At 39.4% G+C, this 12,257-nt stretch overlaps 1 protein-coding gene across 1 annotated transcript in view; it reads left to right on the top strand.

Moving 5' to 3' along the window:
- Window positions 1-6,644, top strand: part of ezh1 (enhancer of zeste 1 polycomb repressive complex 2 subunit) — a 49,976-nt gene extending 43,332 nt beyond the window's left edge. Inside the window, exon 20 of the mRNA XM_056240961.1 lies at window positions 6,499-6,644. Within this exon, the coding sequence (XP_056096936.1) occupies window positions 6,499-6,556 (58 nt within the window). The 3' untranslated portion in view covers window positions 6,557-6,644. The remainder of the gene's footprint in view (window positions 1-6,498) is intronic.
- Window positions 6,645-12,257: the final 5,613 nt, after the last annotated feature.

The following is a 12,257-nucleotide window of genomic DNA, read 5'->3' as shown; positions in this document are numbered from 1 at the left end:
CTGTCACAGCTTAAAGATGCTGGGATCATCACCAAATCAAGAAGTCCTTATGCCTCACCTATAGTGGTGGTGAGAAAGAAGACTGGTAAAATAAGGATGTGTGTGGACTTCAGGACCCTAAATCGACGCACTGTTCCAGATCAGTACACAGTACCAAGGATCGAAGACGCACTGGCCTGTCTCAACGGAAGCAAGTGGTTTAGTGTGCTAGACCTCCGGAGTGGATATTATCAAGTGGCTATGAGTGATTCAGATAAAGAGAAGACAGCCTTCATCTGCCCAGTGGGTTTCTATCAATTTGAAAGGATGCCACAAGGAGTGTCAGGGGCTCCAGCAACCTTTCAGCGGATCATGGAACAAACTGTTGGAGATATGAACTTGCTTGAAGTCTTGGTCTATCTGGATGATCTCATCGTGTTTGGAGCAACACTTGAAAGAGCATGAGGCAAGGTTGTTAAAGGTGCTGGACCGCTTGAAGGATGAGGGTCTCAAGCTGTCGCTGGATAAATGCCAGTTTTGTCAACCATCAGTGATTTACGTGGGGCACATTATATCTCAAGACGGAGTGTCTACCGATCCAGAGAAGACTGAAGCAGTAACCACATGGCTCAGACCAAACACTGACTGCTTTGCGGTCATTTCTTGGCTTCTGTGGGTACTATAGATGCTTTGTGAAAGATTACTCCAAAGTTGCCTATCCATTGAACCAACTGTTGTCCGGCTACCCACCAGTTGCCCAAATCCAAGGGAAAACAGGGTAACCTCTACCTGAACCAATCAGAGCCTTTTGGTTGTAGGTGGGATGACAAGTGTGAAGCAGCCTTTGTAGAGTTGAAGCAGAGGCTTACTCAAGCACCGGTTTTAGCTTTTGCAAACCCACAGCTTCTCTATGTGTTACATGTTGACGCCAGCCAAGAAGGGCTAGGTGGCGTGTTATACCAGGATCAAGGTGAAGGGTTAAAACCCGTTGCTTTTATCAGTAGAAGCCTTACCCCATCTGAGCAACATTACCCTGCTCATAAATTAAGAGTTTTTGGCTTTGATGTGGGCGGTTGTGGACAAACTGCATGACCACCTGTATGGGACGAAGTTTGAAGTGACAACAACCTGTTGACTTATGTGTTGACTTTGGCCAAGTTGGATGCCACAGGTCACCGCTGTCTTGCTGCATTGTCTACATATGACTTCAGCCTCAAGTACAGATCAGGGGTTCAAAACATTGATGCAGATGCTCTTTCTCGTCGGCCACACCCTACACTCACTCAAGTACCGAAGTGAAAATACATATCTGCCGCCGGTGTGAGAGCCATGTGCCAGACGGCTGAAGTGTAGAAATCCATGTCCTGGTAGGGAAATTGACCAATTGGGACCCTCTTCACATGCTGTCCCGCAAGCCTACTGTAAAATGTCTACCTTGAGTGTAAAGGCGATGCCCATTTTGAGTTCTACTGAGCTGTCAAATGCTCAGCAAGAATGTCCTGGTATTGGTGTGATATGGTCAGCTCTCAACAAAGGAGATTTGACACGAGTTGACAAGACAAAGCCTCCTACCTGCCCTCTGTTGTTGAGAGAGTGGGATCGGTTAAAGATACGAAAAGGAGTCATGTATAGAGTCACAAGTCCTCCTGACAAACCCCCTCGCTTTCAGCTAGTCTTGCCAGAGAAGTATAGGAAGATGGTAATGACATCTCTGCATGATGACTGTGGTCATTTAGGTCTTGACAAAATATACGACCTAATTAAAGATAGATTCTACTGGCCACGGATGAAGTCAGATGTGGAAGAATACTGCAAGTCCTGTACCCGTTGCATAAAGAGAAAGACGCTACCCAAGAAAGCTGCTCCACTGTCTCATTTGCAAAGTGATGGACCACTGGACCTTGTTTGTATGGACTTTTTGTCTATTGAACCCGATTCAAGCAATACAGAAAATGTCCTGGTTATCACTGATCACTACACACGCTACGCCCAAGCTTTTCCAACGAGAGATCAAAAAGCCTCCACGATGGCGAAGGTGTTGATAGAGAAGTACTTTGTCCATTACGGATTGCCAAAGAGGATGCACAGCAATCAAGGGAGAGATTTTGAGAGTCGGTTTGTACATGAGGTACTTGGCACCAGGGATGGAAATTAGCACCCGCCACCAGCCAAATGCGGGTGATTTTGTGTTGTGGCAGGTAAACTCGCTTCACCTACCGGCCACCGTGGCGGGTAAATAAAAATAGCATACTGTTTCACCCGGACGGCGGACACTTTTAGAGGAGGCACACCTTCAAACAAAAATGTGGCGTTACATCGCAGGCGTAGAGGTCTGCAGAGAAAACATCATGGTGCGTTCACACCAGACGAGAATAGAGCGTCTGGCGCGAGTGATTTCATTGTCAATGCAAAGACGCGTTACGCGCGTAAAAAATTCCTGCGGCGCGAATGAGGTGTAGAGCGCGCCGTGGTAGATGCGAATACGCCTCATTCGCGCGGCAAGTTCGAGCGTCTGACGCGTTCCGCGCGCATGATTTTATTGAGTGCTTTTGTGCATTCACGACGCGAATTCGCGTCTGCCGCCCGAGTTGAAAAATCTGAACTTTGGCGTCAATTCGCGCCGCGTTAACCAATCAGGAGCCTAGCTGCTGTCACGTGGTGAAGTATCTGGATGCTTCAATAAATTATTTTTGTACTAAATGCCTGATGTGGTTCTAATGCACAACAAAGCAAATATTTTATCACATAAAACTTGATTTCAATATATGAGACATATTCATTTTGTATTGAATGTTATTTATTCCATTTCATATCTAGATTATATTAAATATTATTTTAATGTAAAGGCAACATACTATAGCTCATAAATCCGTGTCTGGAGTGGAGAGTGTAGTGTGAGAGAAAAAAAAAATCACAGGACAGGTTAATTACTTTTGGAGGCTGGCTCAATTTATCATCAAAACAAAAATAAATGACAGATTAGGTGGATGAGGCCGAGGGTGAGAGAAAGAGAAAATGTCAGTATTTCATTGAGACTTGAGATTAAATAAACTGCTTAAGTATTCTTGTAGTATTAATTTTCACATGCAGTTACACATTGTCGGTTAAAAACAAGAAAGTGGCTGGTAAAAACATTGAGTGGCTGGTAGATTTTGAAATCCACCAGCCACAGTGGCCGATGGACAAAAAAGTTAATTTCCATCCCTGCTTGGCACACTTGGGATTGAGAAATCAAGGACTACGCCCTACCATCCTCAAGGAGACCCCCAGCCTGAGAGGTTTAATAGGACCTTTTTAAAAATGCTCGGGACTCTGAGCCATGCAGTAAGAGAAAATGGAGTCAGCACATTGGACACCTTGTCCATGCCTACAAGTGTACTTCAAATGAGGCCACTGGGTTTTCGCCCTATTACCTTATGTTCGGGCGTGAGGCGAGGCTCCCAGTGGATTTGTGTTTTGGGACGTCCAGTGATGGCACACGGCAGGAAACTTACCTCAAGTATGTAACTGAGATGAGGAAGAAGTTGAAAGCTGCATATGAACTTGCAGAGTCCATTGCTGCCAAGCAGAATGAAGGCAATAAACGGAGGTATGACCAGAAGATTCGGTTCTCACAGCTGTTGCCTGGAGACAGAGTCTTGATAAGGAATTTAGGGTTGCAGGAAAAGCATAAGTTAGCAGACCACTGGGCTTCAAATCCTTATGTGGTGGACAGTCAGATGCCAAACTTATCAGTGTTTTGGTTGAAACCAGAAGATGGAAGTGGACCTATCAAAATTCTCCACCGAAATCACATCCTGCCTCTTGGACAAAATGCATGCCTGGAACCGACGCCCGATGTTGACCCTGTACCTGGTATGAGAGTCCTTCGAAAGAGACGAAAGAGACTTCGTGAACTTCGCAACCATGTGTCAGAGAGAAGCAAGGTTTCACGGGAGACATAAAATTGGGTTTTATAAAGTGAATAGGTGTTTTGGTTGAAACCAGAAGATGGAAGTGGACCTATCAAAATTCTCCACCGAAATCACATCCTGCCTCTTGGACAAAATGCATGCCTGGAACCGACGCCCGATGTTGACCCTGTACCTGGTATGAGAGTCCTTCGAAAGAGACGAAAGAGACTTCGTGAACTTCGCAACCATGTGTCAGAGAGAAGCAAGGTTTCACGGGAGACATCAGAGAACAAAGACAAAAGAGAAGAAAAAACAGATGATTGTCATGGAAAAGAGTACACAGATTCTGAGGATGAGGAAAGTGAGATGTGCTATGATGACTTATCTGTCCGAGCTACCAGGACTGGAGTGGAAGAAATGTCAGAACCATTTAGCTTGGACCTGGATATTGTATGGGATGAAGTGACTGAACGACCAGAGGTGACTGAGCCAGAAGCCATCCAAGATGTTACGCGAGGAAACAGAAAAAGACTAAGGAGGGTATCAACCAGAGTTTGCTGAGATGACAAGAGAAACAGAGATACACGAGACAGGTGAAACGAGAGAAAAGACTCCAAGAAATTAAGCTGTTAATGAGGAGACTCAAATGTTACAAGATGGTACAAAGACTGAGACTCTGACCGGGAGAACTCAGAGAGTCAAAAGAGCTCCATCCATATTAACATATGACACACTAGGACATCCAAGTGTCATAGTAGCTCCTATTGTGAGATATGTCTCTTGCCTTTATAAGTGAATAGGTGCCCTGTGATCTCCTAAGTGTATGTCACTTAAGGTTATACCCACTAATATGTTGTGTTGTGTTTACATTTCAAAAGCACCAAGTCATGAGGGCATGTCTTATATGGGTGAGGGGAGAGTGTAATGACCTGATCAATATCAGTCAATTATTTTGTTTTTTTATTTAGTTGGGTTTTATAAAGTGCTTAATTCATATGCAATTTATGGTAAGGTATAAAAGTTATTGAGGTAGCTAATGCCTAGTTGTTGACAATGTAATAAGATTTATCATTTAATTACCCTTGCGCTGTTCATATGTGCCCTGGTAATTTAACAGTTAAGTTGTGTTTTTCTTCAAAATGTTTTAAGGATGGTTCATTACATAGGAAAAGCTCACTAATAAATGTGTTAATGTTAGAGATTTAGTGACTAATAAAGTATCCTGTTGAACTATGCGTAATCACGCGAGAGAAGAAAACGGGAAGAAAAAAAGTTGGGCTGAGCACGAGGGCTAGTCTGCTACTAACACGTCTGCTACCAACACGAGTTTGTGCACGTAACGTTTTAAGTTGAATTGTAATTTGTTTATCGGACACCGCGCTCTCTGTGTAGGAGTTTGTGACTGTGGGACTGTGAAATACCGCTGGAGATGTGTGGTTTTGTACTGTGGAACGAGCTTAAGCCCAATTTATACTTCTGCGTCGAACTCACGCCATAGCTACGTCATAGGCTGTGTGTAGTGCGCGTACCCTTTGGCGTACCCTGATGTGCACCTCTCCTAAAATGTAACAACGTGTCAATTCTACGTGTACCGCTGTGATTGGTCTGCTAGAACCGCTCCCCGGGTTTCACATGCTCCCTCTGCATGTGTAATTGCACGTCAACGCGCACAACGACACAGAAGTATAAATGAAAACCAACGCGTAGTTTATAGCGTAGAGGCTCCGGCGTAGGTCCGACGCAGAAGTATAACTCAGCCTTTAGACCTGTTAGCCTCTCTGGCTAAGTTAGCTCGTGGCTTTGCGGTACTGTGACACCATCGTGGGAGGGACCGCAGACACACCGCTCGCCTGCTGGACGAGAGGAGACCACGTCGGGAAGAGTTTCGTCCGGCTGACGCAGGTGTTTTCCTTGACTGGGGACTGTTTGGCTGTCGGTGCTGGACGGACGAAGCTGCTTAACCCTCGCTGTGCCGCTGCAGACGGAGTCGTCAGACAAGAGAGAGAGTTACAGACGTGGTAGGATCTGGGTCTTTCACTCCACGTAAGGAGGTATTGTTGCTTTCTTCACTCTATGAGCTCCAACATTAAGCGCGCCAACGAACTAATGCAGGCCTGCTAAAAGAACAAAACTAAAAGTGCACTCAGGTTATCACAGACCATTGACTTTATTACCCGGGTCTTTTCAGATTGTTTCTGTTTATTTTCATATTTGTTGTTCAAATGTTATGTGATTTTTTTTTTTTTGCATAATACAAAGGAGGAAACTGAGCTATTGTGTTTTGTTGTTTTAATCATCACAAGCTCATGTATCTGTGTAGACCAGTATTTTCTGTGGTAATATTCGATAGGTTTTAAAACCAAGATTATTCCTTCAGTCACTCATTGATTAGTAGAGAGAGAGAGAGAGTGAGAATCATAGTGTTCCTAGACAGGTTTATCATACAATGGGATGTCTCTTCCACCATTTTACCAAGCATTAGGGTTAAAAGGGTTTAATACTTTATATGTCGCTGTATAATGTATTTGCCTCATCACGAGCCTATGGTGAAAAGGGTTACACTCATATATGCATTCTAATGAGATTGATGATTTTGTGACGTTATTTTATTTTTCCTGTTTCTTAGGTACAGTCAAGCGGATGCATTGAAGTATGTGGGCATTGAGAGGGAAACCGACGTGTAGATATGCATCTTGAGCGTGTCCGCATTTAGCTGGTAACATTTTTGCCTACCCACAATGCTTTGCACTTCACTGAGGGTGAGATTTAAGAATTGCATTCAGAGGGAGATGTCACTATCTTATCCTATGGTTTAACTGAATTGTCTGAACAAGCGTTTTTGTTTACTTTTTTTGTGATGATGTTTGTAATGACATTGAAGAAACCAAAAGGCGTCCTCAAATTGACAAATCCACTCCTCCACATTTGCACTATATCGCCAATACCACAGGATATTGATAGATGGCATAATTTTCTCTGTCATTGAAGGAAGAATGCCAGTTCAGACAATTGTCTTGAAGTTGTTTTGTTTTGTAATATATTCAATCTCTCCATTCAAAAGGCTCTGTAATCGGCTTTTGAAATAGCTATAACCTCTATATGCTCAATATATACTAACTGAAAACTGAATGCATCACACCTAGCCATCGTTGTTGTTTCTGGTCAAAATATTCGGTAGTGCAAAACATCAAGCAATATTTCATTGTTACATTTGCACTTTTAGTCAGTCAGGTCAGTATCTTCTCTTTCTAAAATAAACTTCAGTAAACTTGTCTGCAACCTGATGTCATTTGATGTTAGCCTGTTACTGTAATATGCATTGCTCTTGCTTGCTATCTATCTATCTATCTATCTATCTATCTATCTATCTATCTATCTATCTATCTATCTATCTATCTATCTATCTATCTATCTATCTATCTATCTATCTATCTATCTATCTATCTATCTATCTATCTATCTATCTATCTATCTATCTATCTATCTTAAGCTGCTTTCTGTATTGCACAAAGCTGGCTCATGTTGTCAGATTACTATTCTAACTAACATAGCACTAAGGCAGTTAATCTTCATTTCTGCTTAAACTGTATGAGGTTAAATATTGTTAATGTTGTGTAGAAATAAACAAAACAAGTAACCATATAAACCGACAGACTGAATGTGAACTGTGAGCTAAAGGATATTGTTTAGCAGGCTTTTTTAAGAGTGAGTGTACAAAATAGGCCTAACAAGGGTTAGGGTTTTGGTTTCATTGTACCATTTTATGTCAAATAAAGAGCTAAACCAAATGACCACATTTGTTTAATATGCCCTAGATTGTAACGGCACTTCACATGTCCACTAAATGGAAAAATGGACAATATGCTGAGAAAATAATTCCTAGTGTCTTGTAAATTTAGTTGCATTTTTATCTGAACTATTTGTGCTTTATATTTATCCCAAAACATTGAAGCCCACAGAAAAGAGATGTCTGAAAAGTCGAGTGCGATTGAATTTACAGATGTGTTTAAAAGCAGGTATACATGTGGAAAATGTAGTGATGTTGTGTTTGACACGTTTAACTCAAGACATTATGTCTGCGTCTGTCTGAAATGATTCATTATAGTCCGTTTCCTTCAGACTTTTTATTAAAGTGTCATTTGGGATGTGTTGTTTCTACAGTCATGGTTATTTACAGTGAGGATGACAATCAAAACCAGAACTAAAGAATGAAGAAAACTCAAAATGAACACCTTGTCACACCTGACCACAAAGCTGAAATGAGGGATAGCATTATAATATTTTTGTCTGATCTCATGAAGCTAGTTGATCTTTTGCCTTGGGCGTTATCACAGGAATTATTTCGGCAGATGTTTCACATTCACAGGACCTACAATTACCGTGAATCAACCTCATGGGCACAGTGGTAATAAAAGATGATTGCGATCACCTCAACATAAGACTGAATCTGCAACCTTTGTGTTAGTAGCTCTAAAGTCGAAGGTAGCATGAATCCCAGAAAGGAAATAATATCAAAGCATTAATTTACCCACAGCAGATGCCATTTTCTCTATCGATCAAAAGTTCAGGGTCTTTGAGATTCTTTGTCTCTTGTTCTCACAAAGACTGCATTCATTTGGTCCAAAAACAGTAATAATGTGAAATATTACATTAAAAATAACTTTACATTTTAAAATATCTTATTTATTAATGTGATGATTACAAAGCTGAATTTTCACTCTTCAGTGTCACATGATCTGTCAGAAATCATTCTAATATGATGATTTGCTGCTCAAGAAACATTTATTATTATTATCACTGTTCAAAACTATTGTGCTGCTTCGTGATGCACTTTTTATTTTATGAATAGAAAGTTCAAAAGAACAATTTTTGAAAGATAAATCTTTTGTAACAATATAAATGTCTTTACTGTCACTTTAGATCAATTTAATGGATCCTTGAAAACAAAATCTTACTGACCCCAAACTTTTGAATGGTAATGTACTGAAAAGTAAATAATGGTATATCCTGTTTGCGCCAAATATCATAATTTCCGATTTGGTCAAACAGGAGTGCATGTATGTATGTGCATTTGGAAAAGATGAGAAAGAAAATATTTCACAGTGAATTAGTGAAATGAAAAATGTATTGCATGTAAAAAGGATCCCTAAGGAGAATGTCAAGAATTTATTGATACATTTCTCCAAATGAATCAAACAGACCTCCAGATGCTGATCACGGATGTGGTTTTCTTCAAACATCCAGTTAAATGTATGTCAATGAGGTAACATTCATTTTAGCTGCAGCTGGTTAAAGCATTGACAGAGACCTCATTTACACAAACATACATCACACAAACTAGTGCTGAATACCAGCCATTTACACCGCCCGCTGTCTTCTCATATCACATGAACATTCATTTGAAAACTACCAATCTGGTGTAATTATTTATGCTCACTTTTTAAAGAAATGTCAAGGATGAAGAGACTTTGAAAGGTGTTCATCCCTGTGCAATTTAATAGCATTTCATTCAAGACTCTTTTCAAAGTAAAAATGAATTGAATGTCTATATTCCACTGGTTTAAAGGATGATAGAAGGGAAGAAGTAAAAGAATGAGGGATACATGAAGAAAAAAGATTAACAGAAGAGACACAAGAGGAGGTTTAGAAACCTGGCAGAGGTCATGAGGTTAAAGCTGAACTCATTCAACACTCATCTATTCAAAATAGTCTCACTTGCCTGCCTTTTTATACAAATTAGAATGATAAAAAGAGAAGTACACTTTATTTATACATATACATTAACAGCATAATCTGTGGGTGAATATTTCGCAATCTCTTTGATAAAAGCTTGTATGGCTCTGTTAAAGAAACAGACTAAAGAACATGTGCCTGGCACTGGAAGCAGCGGATTCTTCTTTTTCTTATTGCATTTCGATGAAAAGTGCAGTAGTCATGCAAAATGCATAGCTTCTAAAGATAATATATATGTTCTACCTTATTTGCTCTTTTTTTGTTTTAATAGCTCATTTTACATCCTGAAAGACGATGAAAGTGGTCTAAGCTCTGGGTAAAACGCCATCAAAACAGCTAAGAAGCAGCAGCAGCAGCAGCAATAATGGTGTCCTACAGCAAATGCATGAAGGAATTTATAAAAAAAACATGACTTTATACATGGGAGGAGTCTTCCATCCACGGACTTCAGTCTGGGATGTGTGAAAGCCTCTCGAACACAATAACCAGACTTGTGCTGAACTTCTCAGTGTTTCGATCATGACCTTGTGCAAACATATCAGCTGCTTTATGACTAGTTTTGTCCAGAATCTATGGTCTCGTTTTGAACTTCCTTAAACAATCAGATTGCAATTTATGATATTAGAACATCCACCATAACATGTTAAGATTGCTGTTCCTCATATTCTAAAGATGTAATTTTAGTGTTTCTGTCACTCCATTATTGATCCAAAGCTAAAACAGGAACAGTCTGTTTACCTTTTTTTCCCCAGATCAATGTAAATTGTAGACTCCACAACTACAAGTAAACACATTCAGCCAGCAGAAGATCCACACTATAAAAGTGCAGTGTGTCCAGAACAGTTCCCAAACTTTCATCTTGTGTGCCTGATAGACCACTCAAGAAGGCTAAAGTACCCCATTACCATTTTTACTGAAGGAAAAAAAGTTGGAAGAAAAAATAAAAGTATTATAAATGCAAAACCGACCACATAAATATAAAACTTGCACGCATTACAAAATGTTTTCTTTCCTTGAAAAATAAACTGGAAAAAAAAAATATTAATTCCAATAGGTTTTTTTTTTCTTTTTCTTTTTTTCTTTTTTTCTTGGTTGGGAATCACTGGTCTTGGTCTAAAACACTTTTTTTAAAATCATGAATATGATGTAGACTGAACAGAAGTATGACATCGTGGTACACTTCTATAAAAATCTTTTGCAGTTTGCTTTGGCCCACAGGAAGAATTCTCTTGGAACAGACAGAGGACACGAGGAGGAAAACGGCTGAAACAATCTCTGATCGCCGAAACCTTATTCCAGCCTGCATTGGGTTTGTAAAATATAAAGATAGGTCATTTTGAAGGTCAGTGTCGAAATGCCTATAGAGTGGCTTGAAAAGGTGTGTGTTGCTGTAGCAGCAGTGAGAAGAACACGTAGCTCTCTATCCAATGCCATCATGATCAGTGTTACCAACTGTACAACACACCATGTTCATGTCTGACGCTTGGAAAGATGGCTAGACATCGCATGGCCTTCAGTCAAGAAGCTTTTCTTTGTAAACCTTTCAAGGATCCGATTTTACAAAAATGTCCTAATCTTTATGAATGTTATACCTCAATGTTGTTTGCAAGCAATATGGCTACTATCACAAAAACACCTTTCTGCAGTTTTTGATATGCCACAGAAACAATATTTCCCCTGACAGATTATTGTTCAGCACATTAAAGTCATTGTGCTCTAAAGAAGCTGAAGCCATTCAATGCCATTTGACTCTCCATCTCTTATAAGCGCCGCAACCGAATTTAGGCAGTAGTATAACATACTTAAATACCATTAGCTGTCTGAGCATATTCATCCATACTATATGTTAAAGTAGTTTCAGTGATGATAAAACAGATACGTGTAAAAACATAATTATCTACATCTTCAAAACTTTGTTCTCTGAAGATTTTTGTGCAGATTATCTCATTAACACAACAGCATGACTATGAAACACTTAAATCTACACTACTTTTGCCAGTACACAATAATGAGCCAAAAAGATTTCACTTAGTATATACAGGGCTCCCACATCACCAATTTTTCCAGTCATTTATGCTATTATAATACAGATTTTTATTATATTATTTATTTTAGTTGTATTATTTATTTTTAAATCATTAAGTGAATTTTCAACCAATAAAATATATTTGAGATGGACACAGCTAGAAAGATTTATAATGACTACAGAAATTGAAGATTGTTTTTCAATTTCCATGACATTTCCAGCCAGTTGTGATTTTTTTTTTTATATGGCACTCACAAAAAGTGAATTTCTAACCAATAAAACTGAGTGAAATCGGCATAACTATTCAGATTTACATTGGGTACACAGAACTTTTTTTTTTTTCATTTTCATGACTTTTCCAGTCATTCTTGATTTTTAAAAATATGCATTTTGTAAAAATAATATTTTCGAGATTGCATGCAAAAAAGTGAATTTATAACCAATGAAATACTGCTGAGATGGGCATAATTATAAAGAATATTAATTTTCAACACAAATTTACATGATTGTATTCATTTCCAATATGTTTTTATAGGCCTGGAAATCACAATTCTAAAATTCCCTGATATTTCCAAGTCTCTGTAACCGTGGGAACCCTGGATCAATCTTTGAAAGTTTCCTGTAAT

Source organism: Rhinichthys klamathensis, unplaced genomic scaffold (assembly GCF_029890125.1).
Source record: "Rhinichthys klamathensis goyatoka isolate OS25496 unplaced genomic scaffold, OSU_Roscu_1.1 h1tg000626l_1, whole genome shotgun sequence".
Taxonomy (NCBI): Eukaryota; Metazoa; Chordata; class Actinopteri; order Cypriniformes; family Leuciscidae; genus Rhinichthys; species Rhinichthys klamathensis.
The sequence above is the reverse complement of the archived record's forward strand: the minus strand, read 5'-3'. Positions and strand labels throughout refer to the sequence as shown.